Source organism: Penicillium mononematosum, assembly GCF_028829835.1.
Source record: "Penicillium mononematosum strain IBT 11891 chromosome Unknown utg000003l:1.0-8172316.0:1.0-8177699.0, whole genome shotgun sequence".
Lineage (NCBI taxonomy): Eukaryota > Fungi > Ascomycota > Eurotiomycetes > Eurotiales > Aspergillaceae > Penicillium > Penicillium mononematosum.
The window spans coordinates 5,712,415-5,724,563 of record NW_026643273.1 but is presented as its reverse complement, the minus strand read 5'-3'; the positions used below and the strand labels follow the sequence as shown (position 1 = coordinate 5,724,563).

The window sequence follows — 12,149 nt, the reverse complement described above, 5'->3', positions numbered from 1 at the left end:
ACCGAGTTGGGCCGTTACGAAGCATCTCCTTTGTTCCGGAGTTAAAGACCGATAGTGTAAATTGTATGGCGTTTATATCCCAAAGAAAAACGCCAGTGTAATCCACCGGGACGGGAGATGGACGCGTTGACAGAGTCCTGGGTACGGAGTTTCCTTTCCCCTGGACCCTCAGCACAGACGCAGGCGGGGAGGAGGGAAGACGGCTGATTGGGCTGTCACAAAAAGGGCCCCGACGTCAAAAAGTACCGCCACTAACCCGCCGTGGGATAGTTTCTCGAACCATTTTGCTACCAATTTTCTTCCCCGAAGAGGGAGAGAGAGTAGATCATGCCGTCGTGTTGGGATGCCAAAACACTCTATTATCTCGATCTGTCTTAGAGCGGTTTTTGAATTTATTATAGCCCATCTTCCGCGGGTAAACCGGCGCAGGCGAGAGCTACGGTCGTATTAGCACGTACTTTTTTGAATTCCCCTTTCGCTTCTACTGAAATAATTTGATTTGGATTGATTTGGATTGATTTGGCGAGATTGAGATTTGAGGGTCTGATCTCAGGGGGGATTTTTTGGGCTATGCTATACTCAGCTGAAGCCAAGGTCTATTCCAGAAACCCGCAGTTTTTGGCCACCCCGGAGTTAGGTATCTGTCAATGAACCGAGATCGACAACAGCAACAAGCTCCAGACGGGGATATAAAAGAAACAGTGACAGTTTATCGGCGAGTCACCTCCCAGGATCCAGGATGTTGGGCCATGCACAATCCGCATTTTGATAGGTTCACGTAGAATGGGGAAGTGTGGATACATTTGCTAGTGTCGGGGCACTTTGCTGAGATCCGAAGATCGAAAGAAAAAAAGTTATAGATAATATTTAATTTTCAAATTTAAGTAATAAGTAACCTTGGAATATAATAAGATAATGTTATAGTGTTATAATGTAAAAAAAAAAAAATAGGATAATATAGGCATCATTATACACTTTTACTAGGTACTTTTTCCTGAGATTCACAGCATGACGAATTACATTTTTTTTCAACCGGAACCACCGAAAGGTCGATCTGCACATTAAGAATAGCACACGGCTTCAAATAGGGCCTGTGCGCCTTCCCAGTATTTGGGGGTGCCTGGCAGCTAGACGCGAGTGCTTATACGAGTGCTTATAGGGTTAATAGGTTCGTGTTTATGATTGACATTTATATTGTAAGGTCTTGGTGGTTGCCTCGCATACCAATAGTAAGTGACTCCAAGACTTACAACATAGGGATCTGATCCCCCTAAGGGTATCTTTGTATCTTTGAACTGACAGCAAGCCATGAGCCTGGTTGTGGGGGGTCGATCGATAATGAGCGCCACTGTTGGGGTTTGCCCCGAGTTGAAATTAATGGAATTAATATGGAATTTAATAAAATAAAAATAAAAATACATAAAATAAAAATATAATATAATTTTAAAAAAGGATTAAAAAATTCAAATCAAATAAATATAAATATAAATATAAAAAAATATGCGATCTACAAAATAGTGGGACAGGGATGCTGGATCGAGTCAAGTCTAAGCTACTGCATGTCCTTTGAATGCGCCAATCTCGCTGCATGCATACGATCACAGAGGGATTCCAGCTTCTAGGATCATCCATGCCCAGTTGCTGGCCTTTTTTTTTTATCGTGCTTTTGTCATTGTACACATTAAAGTCTAGAACTGAAAAAGGCTTGCATATCCCCTTCTTGTCCCTCTCGATTTTCTATACTCCCTCAGCTCTATTTAAAAGATCATCCCACTTGATCATCTTCTTTCAAGATATTTCATTCTCACCCGTCCCAACCCCCGGTGCCACCTTTCGTTTACTTGGGAACACAAAGTGGAGGCTTCCTTTCGTTCCTGCATCCCGGTTACGAACAGTTACTGTGCTGCAGTTATCCGCTTCACATCCCCATTGAGCCACCTGCACATTGTCAACTCCAACTGTGTGAGTACATCCCACCTATTCTGGCTCTGTTTGACAAGAGCTTGATTGGATCCCGGTTTGTCGGAATGCCAGCGTTTGTCCTACCGGTTCCCGCACCGGAGCGGGAATGGCCATTCCGCCGTTGGGTGTTCATGAGAACACCCTCTCCCGGGACGGACTGGTGCTGCCGAAGATGCTTAGTGGCAGTTGGCTGACTGCAAGTCCACAGCATTAGTACCAACTTCTTCCGAATCGCAACCCCGCCACTCGAGCAACACTATCTATAAAGAGAACAGTCTCTCCTAGACGTGCAATATCCAGATTCCACATTACTCATTCCTGGTTATCTTGATACACTGCTTCGACTGAGCCTGAATTACCCTTATCGAGACGATTTCATTCCAAGTTCCTATACGCATCTATATCCGCCACCATGGTTTACAGTAAACCAACAAGCGGAGCCATGAAGAGGTCTGCCTCGGCCCTCGAAGGACCCCCAGGATGGGGCGATGTTCCTGTATGTTTCCAAGAGAAATCTGGGTTCCTTCTTACTGACATCTGGTTTAGCCAATGATGACCAACTCCCGCTCATCATTCCGTCCTCCTTATGCTCACTTTGCTATGATTTACCTTGACCGTGATGGCAAGCTTAAGGTGGATGAATCATCTTCTATTCAAGAACAAAACTCCACTGTGTTCACTCCAGAGGTTCGCCAGAACTTCCTCGAGATTTTGGGCGAACGCATTGGCTACCATGCTCCTGTTCGCCGTATGTCAAAGTTCCAAACACCAAGGCCAATTCATACTAATCCCAATATAGAGACAATGGACGCATCTCCTCGTCGGGTAAGACGTCGCAAGGGCAACGCTCCTGCTATCTCTATCGACGACCGCCTGACTGAGCAGGATACTGATAGCGAGGAGCTCCCTAGCGGGTCTACTGAAATGGTTCCTCTCCGCATTGGAGACTCTCAAAAGGTCATGGCCTACTATGAGGGCGCCCTAAAGCACTTCCAACAGCTGAACTGCCGTATGGTTGCTAAGGCATTCATTAAATTCATCGAGCCTCGCAAGCAGGTCCGACACCCTTACAATGGCGGCAAGCCACCGGCAGGATCCGCCCCCGGTACTACTGGGGACCCAGAAAAGACTAAGCCCGAGTGGTGGCCTCCCGGTGTTATGCACAAGGAGCCTGACCACTTGAGAAAAGAGTGTATGATCTAGGTCCTATGGTCTAATTTATTCTCGATCTGATTGCTTACTTATTTTTATTAGACCGCATTGAGCTCTTGCTTCACATTATCCGCAAGCTCGGTTCTTACGGTATCACTGCCGACAAGCTCAAGGATGTTGCTGGCGACACCAAGCGGAGCTTGAAGCACCCATCCCACGTCGAGATCATCTACGAGATCCTACGAGTTCGCAAGATGGAGGAGCGTTTTGAACGAGGTGAAGTCGACGCCAACATGGTCGTTTACACCATGAACCGCGGCCCTAGCCCTAAGGGTGATGAAGAAGACGACTCTACCACCTCCTCAGTGACCATCGAAGAACCCGAGCACATCAACCAAGGATTAATGACTCCCATCTCATCATTCGAGCAAGCATCCACCTCCTTAACCACGCCTATCGACAACATGCCATCAGCCCGCTCCCTCCCAGGCAGCTTCTCCATGACTGAGCCTATCAACTTCGAAAACCGCCAGGACCGCCCTTACTACACGACACCTCCCCAATACAGCGATTCATTCTCGCAGCCCATGCTCAGCACTCCCGTAACAGCAGAGATGATCAGTCCCCACGACGTCTCAGTCTCAGCCTTCGACTACTCCGCCCACAACACCTTCCAAAACTCCACACCTGATCACTCACGCGCGGGAGTAAGCGGCCAATACGATACCTGGACCCCATCTTTCCGCCAGAACATCTTCAGCCCTGTCGATTACACCACACCTGCCTCTAGCCAGGGTATGGCCCAGCCTTCAATGCCCTACCAGATGCCCATGGTATCACACATGCAAGACATGTCCCATGCCCAGCAGTCCCACATGGACTCCATCCACCAAAGATCCCTGCCTTTCCGCACGGGATCATTGAGCCACCCACATCCTAACGGGATGACTCTTTCCCACGCCGTCTAAATGACTAATAGGGTGTGGTGCTCTTGTCACGGATGATTCTGACTCGTGAAATGGGTATTAACGAACATATATGAGTGATGGCTCTAGTCCACAAACTTAGCGCTTATCATAAGGCTTTGCCAGGGGAGTTGTTGTGTTTTTGGGTACATTGGTATAAAACTTGGGGTCATCTTGAAAGGTGACGGTACAAATGGGGTCTTTTGCTTCTTTTTCTTTTTCTTTCTGAAAATACTTGGGTCTTGTTTGGTTTGAAGTGATTTATATTCCGGTCTTTGTTCTTGTTCTGTGGTTCCTTTTTTATTATTTTCTTTATGGTCTCGCCATTTTTTCATCTTTATTTCTTTTTATTTTTTGGTGTTGGCCTTGTGCTTCTTTTCTTGTCATCTGTTGGTCTGCTTACTTGCTTGATCTTTTTGGTTTTCGTTGTGAATATGGGTTTTCTCCAACTTGGATGTTTGGAGCTGTTGATAAACGAGATTTGGGTAGATACTTCAAAATTTTATTCTCAATAATATGCAACCGGTTCTCATTTAATGGTTTTCTTTTTAGCTCATGATCCTTGCCATGGGCTGTTATCTAGCTATGTAGTACCCAGTCCTCAGTCGAGAGACTTACACGCAGTGTATCTGTCACAAACTTGAATGGCGTGAGTAGTTCGGAGATCCCCAGTTTCTTGACCATAGGAACCAATGGATATTGAACCAATTCGACAATAAAAGTCGTCCGCTTAAGTGGCCTCTGTCCATGCCATGATATCTTATAATACTACGTTCTCTTTTTGGATCTATTTTCCCGTCCCAGTTCTATAGCGAAATAGAAGGCAGTGGAAAGCATGCAATGTACAGACGACCTTGTCCTGTATAGCCAAGGACGCGCCTCGTTAATCCCTGCAAGACTATGCAGTGTGCGGTTCTTTTGAGCCTGTCTTATCATTGCTATAATACATAGGCTTGAAGATGCACCACGAGAAATCCCTTGCACTAGAACTATCGAAATAGCTTATAGTTTAAGCGGGGGAAGCTAGAATTTTGAGCATAAGGCGTCCATCTTATACCTACTTATTCCAAGCCTGGACTATTGGACTACCTTTTCGGTCTTATATATGCCTTTGTCTTTCTGTCTCTATTTTGATCTTTGGTTCCTGGACACTTCTATCGCACTATGGGTAGTAATATTATTATATTTATTATATTATACTAGATTCCGAGATTCAAGGTCTCCTGCCGCTCCATGTGTTTGCAACATCTGCCCTGAAATTCCAACGTACAGGTACAGATCGCGAGAGGGCCGGATGGTTGAATTGGTATTTGCCTAATACAATATGAAACTGTCAATTGTAATTGTTGCCAATAATACCTATTGTTCCTAACAACATTCTATCCAATTGGGACTGGAATAGGCACAGCCGCGGCCAATTAGACGCAAGCGCGCGCCGACATAAGCGCTTGGTCAGCGGAGTAAGCGGAGCCACTCCGCTCAGCTTGAAGCTCCGTGAACGCGGCGACACTTCGATTACCATCCTCTTCAATCGCTTTACGCTCACTCCGTGCTTGCTTTCCGGTCCCTATTTGCATTTCGGCGTCTTTGCGTGGCTCATAAACTGGATCCGCCTTCCAGTTCATGCCAGTATTGCAAACTCCGACGCGCACGCCGGCACGCCGCCTCACGAGCTTGAACGATCCCAACGAATCGCAAATACCAAAGGCGATAAGCCAGTGAGGTCGCTTACACATTCCTTTGAAGAAAAGAGACCCGTGAGTGTACTGGTAGTGCGAATACCTATCCCCGAGTCCATTCCGGTCCCCAGCTTTGTCCTCCGGCCTTTCTTTGTATCCATCCGCGCCTCTTCCGCGCAGTATTGGGTCGGGATGGCCATCCCCTCGGCTTTGTAACATGGGCTGACTTCTTTGTGGTCGCCGCGGCGCACTAACTCTAGCAGATAGGAAACAACTTTTCAGATCTCTGCGCAATCGACTTTGCCGTCTCGCATATCGGAATCGTCCACCCCATAAATCCAAAATAAATTTGACCACAGAGTGAGCGACAGGCCTATTCCAAGAGGCGGCAGCCTATCCAGTTTATTCCGCTCTTTGCGGGCAGGATGGCTAGCCCGTTTAACCCTTCTGCGGGCCGTGGCCACAGGGGAGGCGCGCCGGGCGTGCAAGGCTCAACGGGACGGGGAAGAGGTGGCCATACATCAACATATGTGCCGAGAGGGTCAGGTGCGCCTCGCGCAGCGAGGGCTCGAGGGCGTGGGCGGGGGTCAGCGACATGGACAGCTCGTGGTCGTGGTCGCGGCGCAGGCGCTGCAGGCCACACCGTGAATGAACCCCAACAACCCGCGGAGGGCCCCTAAGCCTGGTGTTGTCAAATCACCGTTTGCGCAATCGAACCAGCAAAAAGCCGTCGCGTCGCCGTTCGGGGCTCAGCCCGCCCAGCAATCTCCATTTTCCAGAGTCTCAAACAGTGCTTCCCCCTCGAACGTCGCCAAAAACCCATTCGCCCAACCTACGAACATTACGAGACAACAACCTTCGACGAAATTTGTTGGCGCCGGATCTAATGTTGCCGCCGCCATGGAGCATGCCTCGACGTTGAACAATTACCAGGAACGCTTTGACAAAGTCAGTCTGCCCTTCTCGAAAACGGGCAACGCAACTACGGAGCTAACCGACTTTGCAGCTGAAAATTGATCAAGTGACACAGCGCGAAAGGGCGATCAAGGATGGGCAAATGGCGGACCCGAATCAGCCGACTTCTTTGAATCAGGCTATCACACCCGTGGGTACCTGCACTAGCATGTGTCCTGATTTCGAGAGGGTGGAGCGAATCGTCCAGAAAGCAGTCGACAAATGTGAAAAGGTAATGGTGCGCCGGTTTCTATTTTTGTGCCATTGCTGACACGCAAATTTAGTATTACAACCCGTCAACGGACCAGCTCGAAATCATGGAAACCAAAATGGTGAAGCGCTTCCGGCGTGCGGCAGCTGGAAATGACGAGCAATTGCCCTCGGATATCCGGACACCAAGGACACTTTTACAAACCATGAACTACCTGATCCGTTATGTTATCAATGGTGGTGAACCGTTGGCCGTCATCCACATGTTTGTCTGGAATCGGACACGGTCAATCCGAAACGACTTCTCGGTGCAGCAACTTACACAAGAAGAAGACGTGAAGACAGCCGTCACTTGTCTAGAAAGGATTGCGCGATTCCATATCGTGTCCCTGCATCTTCTTTCTAACCCGGCGAACACGGAGCAATTTGACCGTCACCAGGAGCGTGAGCAGCTCAACAACACCATGCTCTCTCTCATGTACTACTACGATGACAACCGCGAGCGCATCCACTTCCCTAACGAGGACGAGTTCCGTGCCTACCACATCTTGTTCTCGATCCATGACCAGCGGCCTGACCTGGAAGCCCGTGTTCAGAAATGGCCAACTGCCCTGCTCGCTTCGCCTCGAGTGCAGGTGGCATTGGAACTATTTGCTGCTGCCTGTAATACATGGGAGCCTCAAGGTGCTCTGGATTCTCGTCGACCGAATGCAATTGCTCAGGGATTCTACGCTCGTTTCTTCAACATCATCAATTCCCCGAGTGTGTCATACCTGATGGCCTGTGTGGCTGAGGTCTACTTCAACCACATTCGTCAGACAGCAATCCGTGCAATCTGGAAAGCCTACTGCCGGACTCCGCTGTCACAGCAATCCAAAAACGATCACTGGACTGTGGAGGAATTAACTAAGGTGTTACACTTTGATGATGACGAGCAGACAATCGAATACTGTAATGCACAAGGGTTACAGTTTGCTGAGAACGCAAGTGGTGGACTCTATCTCAATTGGGGTGATCGACCAGTAGACTCTGTCGGTAAGTGATTTTAAGCAACTTCATCTCAGCCGAGTCTCGTTTGCTTTCATTTCCCACTTCACCCATCTCACTCGCCCCAAATTTATGATGCCTTCCATCCCATTTCTTGCTCTTTCTTTGTTTTGTGACTAACAATTTCCCAGACTTTGCGCCTTCATCTGACCACTCTTTCTCTGAAACATATGTGGAGTCAAAGCGCGCAGGACGTAGTCTTGTCGCCATCATTCTCGGCATGAACATCAGAGAAGCCGCAAGAATGGGCATGATTGATCGCTCCCAGTTGCCCCAAAAGAGTGAAACTCTGCCTGAGGCAGAGGCAGAAGATGGGGATCTCTTCGTGAGTGATATTGATAATCAGACGCCCGCACCAGTGGTTGAAACACCGAACGCCCTTCTTCAGGACACATCTGCTTCTGAATTCCGGGTCGCTTCTGAGTCTCAGGAACCTTTACAACCTCCCCCTGCAGCTTCGCCTTCCCTGTTCCAGTCAAATCTACCACCAGCCACTTCAAAGCCGCCAAATCCTTTCGCGCCGGCCTTTCAGCCATCTAAAATGGCATCTCCTCCCTCAAATCCATTCACAACTTCGATCCCCTCCACCACTGTTACGCCCGCAGCGCCATCTCCTTTCACTTCTTCGCCGAGTCCGTTCTCGTTCCCAAAAGGGCCCGGAAAGACCGACACCTGCGTGACCACTAATGTGGCTCCCTCGCCCTTCCAGACAAAACCCCCCTCCTTCACAGCCTGACACCGCCGACAAGGCAGCTGTTTCGTCATTTACTCCTGCCGGCCCTTCACCATCCGCTTTTACCTCTACTTCTTCTTCTTCGTCCGTTTTTTCAAAGCCAGCCAACGCCAAACTCGAGGCGGAGGCACCTACAACAACTCCCCTGCACCCGCATTTCCAAAGCCCAGTTTATTCCCCCCTGCATCGTCAACTGCAGACAAGCCCGCTTCCATGTTCCCGAATGGCCCCGGCTCTGTGCTATCAACTGGCCCAAGCCCTTTCACTGCGCCGTCTCCATTCTCCTTCTCCAAGCCATCGGAGTCAACCCAAAAGACGGAGGCTCCTGCGGTAGCCACACCTGCGCAGTCTACGCTGTTCAAGCCCAGCACTTCGCCTCCTGAGGCGCCGACTGCGGAGAAACCCGCGTCTGCATTCTCTTCCGGCGCCGGCGCGTTCACTGCGCCGTCTCCATCCTCCTTCCCCAAGCCATCAGAGCCAACCCAGAAGACGGAGACACCGGCAACAGTTGCCGCCGCGCCCTCTACGCTGTTCAAGCCATCACCTCCTGCATCGTTGGCTGAATCCAAGAATCCCTTCGCGTCTTCGGCGTTCTCTGGTGCTAACCCCTTTGGCCAGACGTCCATGTTTCCAAGGGCAGGCCCTGGGGTGGGCAAACCTGCTGCAGATGTTTCTGCACAGTCTACGATGTTCAAGACCGACACCAAAACACAGCAATCATCGGTTGCGTCGAACAATCCTTTTGCACTTCCGAGCACTCCGCTATCTTTCCCAACTGCTGCTACATCTGCTGCTCCATCTCCATTCCAAGCCGCCAAGGCCCCAGAGACAGCTGTCAAAGCCAAGGAACCTGCAGCTGCATTGAGTTCCGGGCAGCCTTCCTCGCCATTCTCAGTGAACAATGCAGGATCTTCGGCTGCAACTCAATTTCCAGTTCCCGGCTCAGTCTTTGCAGCTCCCAAGCCACCGCAGCCAAGCCACAAAGCGGACATTCCAGCAACTACAGCGCCCACGCCTGAGCAGCCACTATTGACTCCATCCCCGTCATTGAGTAGTTTACAGTCGCCCAAGCTGAGTGAAACTTCAGTATTCAGCCAGTCGGCACCTGCACAGGCTCAAATACCTAGCCCGCCTCCCATCAACGGCTCCGCTTCGGTTTCGGGCACGCGTCGGTCTGTTTCGCACACCCAAGCGACCGCCCCCTCACCTCCCCGGACTCTCTTTGAAGCACTTCGACAGCCTAAGATATTCGACGCCACATCCAGTACATACTCGCCTGAAGCGGCAACTACTCAGCCGTCAGCGCCCTTGTTCCAAGGCCCAGAACCCTCAGTGGCTCCTGGACATCAAGCGTCATTGAAACGACAACATGAGGCCACCGATGCAGAAGCACCCCTTCAGCACAAGAGGCGCTCCTCACTGAAAGGAAAATCTCCTGCTGCAGTGCCCGATGGATCATTCAAAAGGTCCGTTCATTTCGAAGAGGAAGAGCCTCTGCCACAGGACTCGGAAGTGTCTTCGGCGCGCAAGAAGTCTAAAGTCCTCAAAAAGAAGCGAGTGTCGGATGAGCAAACTGAGCCCCAGCTGGAGGAAGAGGGCCCAAGTACTAAGGCGCCCAAGGTTTCCACAGCGGAAGAACATGTCCCTTTCAATTTCTCCGTCTACAAAGCGGAAAACCGGCCCATACCGAAGCTCCCGATCTTGGAAAAGCTGGAAGAAAAGCTTGCACGAGCCAAGGCCTTGTGCGAGCCGAAGGCCCTGACCGAGGAACAACTCCAGTACATTGAAGAAGCTCGACTGAAACGGGCTCGCCAAGTCGATGAGGACGAGATTGCCCTCTCACGAGCACGGATCTTGGCCGAGAAGTTGAGGACGGGCCCTGGAATCTTCGACGGTTGGACCGGAAGAATCCGAGAGCCATGGCACGACCCAAACTGGAATCCCATTGCCCGGATCGTGGAAAAGTATCAAGCCCGAAATATTCCCCAACCAAATTCCTATGTACCCCCGCGTCTGACACTCAATCGCACTGCCAGAGGATACGAGGTCGCTTATGCTCCTGATACACCGGACCGACCTATGTCCCGAACCGAACAGCGTATTCGACGAACTGGTGCTCGTGGACTTGCGCATGTGCCTCTGGACTTCGAACGTCATAGGCGAGAGAAAGAGGAGATGGCTAAGAGTGAAGTAAAAGAAACGGGGTTAAAAAAATCAAAAGAATAGGGTAGGAGAGCTATTTAACAAATCTGGTGTTCGGCGTAGCAGCCAATGCGTTCGAAACACGATATGTGCACCTACAACATTGAAAGGTTTTCTTTTTTTTTATCCCCGACAAGCTTCGGATTTGAAGAGGTTATGGAAACAAATTAATATAGTAAAGAGTAAAAGAAAAACGGGTCACAAATATTAAAAGAATAGAGTAGGAGAGCTATTTAAAAAGATCTGGTATTCGGCGACTGACATACGCAATATCGGCTAGCCATAGCAGCCAATGGGAAGGCCGATAACATACAACTTGCAACCTCTCTATACATATGTTGGTTGATTGGCCGATTAGTTGATTGATAACTATAGTGTCTTTATATGGCAAGCCTTCCACTAAAGCAGGAGGGAACCGTTGGTATATTGCATACAAAGAGCCCTCAAAGAAAACGGGAAGTAGATTGCTGCGATCTTTACTAAGCGTTTTGGCCATATCTCGAGACAAGGGACTGTCACACAAAGAAATAAACGAAAATTATATTCGTGACTCGCCTTTACCTAGCAACAACCCGAGCTAGGATTGGAAGAGTCTTCACTGCCGGAGATGGTAAGTTCGCTTTGAATAGACTCCATGGCCTCAAACTAATATGCTTCATATTATAGCCAGCCATACACATAGTCTGAATGTGAGTCTCTATAGTAACCCTTCGCTCGAGTCTTGCAGTCGTTGACAATGAATTCAGGCGAGACACGCTGGCCAATTTGATAGGTAGCCCACCAGTGGAGAGCATCCTCTTTGGGTAGGAGAGATTATGGTTTGATCGCGTCGACAGTTTGTTCTGGAATTCACTTAAGGGTAATCTTATTTCTTCGCAGCCGTGCATTTCAGACTTAACACCCTATATTCAATCGGAGTTTGATCACTCTCAGGAGCCACATCCTCAGGAATCTGAATGTACAGCTGAGTGAGTTATTCGCCCATGGAGACCATCTCCCTAGGGATAATTATAGCCTGGCCGGCAGAAGAATGAACAGCCGCAGCAGCGACGAATATCGGAAAAATCTGTCTCAGCAACCATATTAACCACACCCAAAAATGATGCAAAGACTCTCCTACCAGTCGAGCTTCCCTCGACGACATGGGGCATACCATGGATGAGAATATTCCTTGGAATAGTGTCAAGTCTGCAATGCGATTCTTATTCCCAGCGAGCTTTATCCTGTGGTCACCAGGACCAGGGT

The 12,149-nt window shown here is 49.4% G+C and overlaps 3 protein-coding genes across 3 annotated transcripts; 2 read left to right on the top strand and 1 right to left on the bottom strand.

Moving 5' to 3' along the window:
• Positions 1-2,350: 2,350 nt before the first annotated feature.
• Positions 2,351-4,082, top strand: N7519_007195 (uncharacterized protein; the record flags this gene model as incomplete). Its single annotated transcript, XM_057293971.1, has 4 exons — positions 2,351-2,458; positions 2,509-2,710; positions 2,762-3,154; positions 3,217-4,082. Exons 1-4 carry the CDS (start codon positions 2,375-2,377, stop codon positions 4,080-4,082), a joined length of 1,545 nt encoding a protein of 514 aa, XP_057148782.1. The 5' UTR covers positions 2,351-2,374.
• Positions 4,083-5,497: 1,415 nt separating this feature from the next.
• On the bottom strand, positions 5,498-5,977 carry N7519_007194 (uncharacterized protein; the record flags this gene model as incomplete). The annotated part of the gene is made up of 1 exon (XM_057293970.1): positions 5,498-5,977. One exon carries the CDS (start codon positions 5,975-5,977, stop codon positions 5,498-5,500), a length of 480 nt encoding a protein of 159 aa, XP_057148781.1.
• A 429-nt stretch (positions 5,978-6,406) lies between these two features.
• Positions 6,407-10,928, top strand: N7519_007193 (uncharacterized protein; the record flags this gene model as incomplete). The annotated part of the gene is made up of 6 exons (XM_057293969.1): positions 6,407-6,706; positions 6,765-6,944; positions 6,997-7,957; positions 8,101-8,657; positions 8,701-8,786; positions 8,807-10,928. The coding sequence occupies 6 exons, from the start codon at positions 6,407-6,409 to the stop codon at positions 10,926-10,928; spliced, it is 4,206 nt and encodes a 1,401-aa protein (XP_057148780.1).
• Between the last annotated feature and the right edge of the window lie 1,221 nt (positions 10,929-12,149).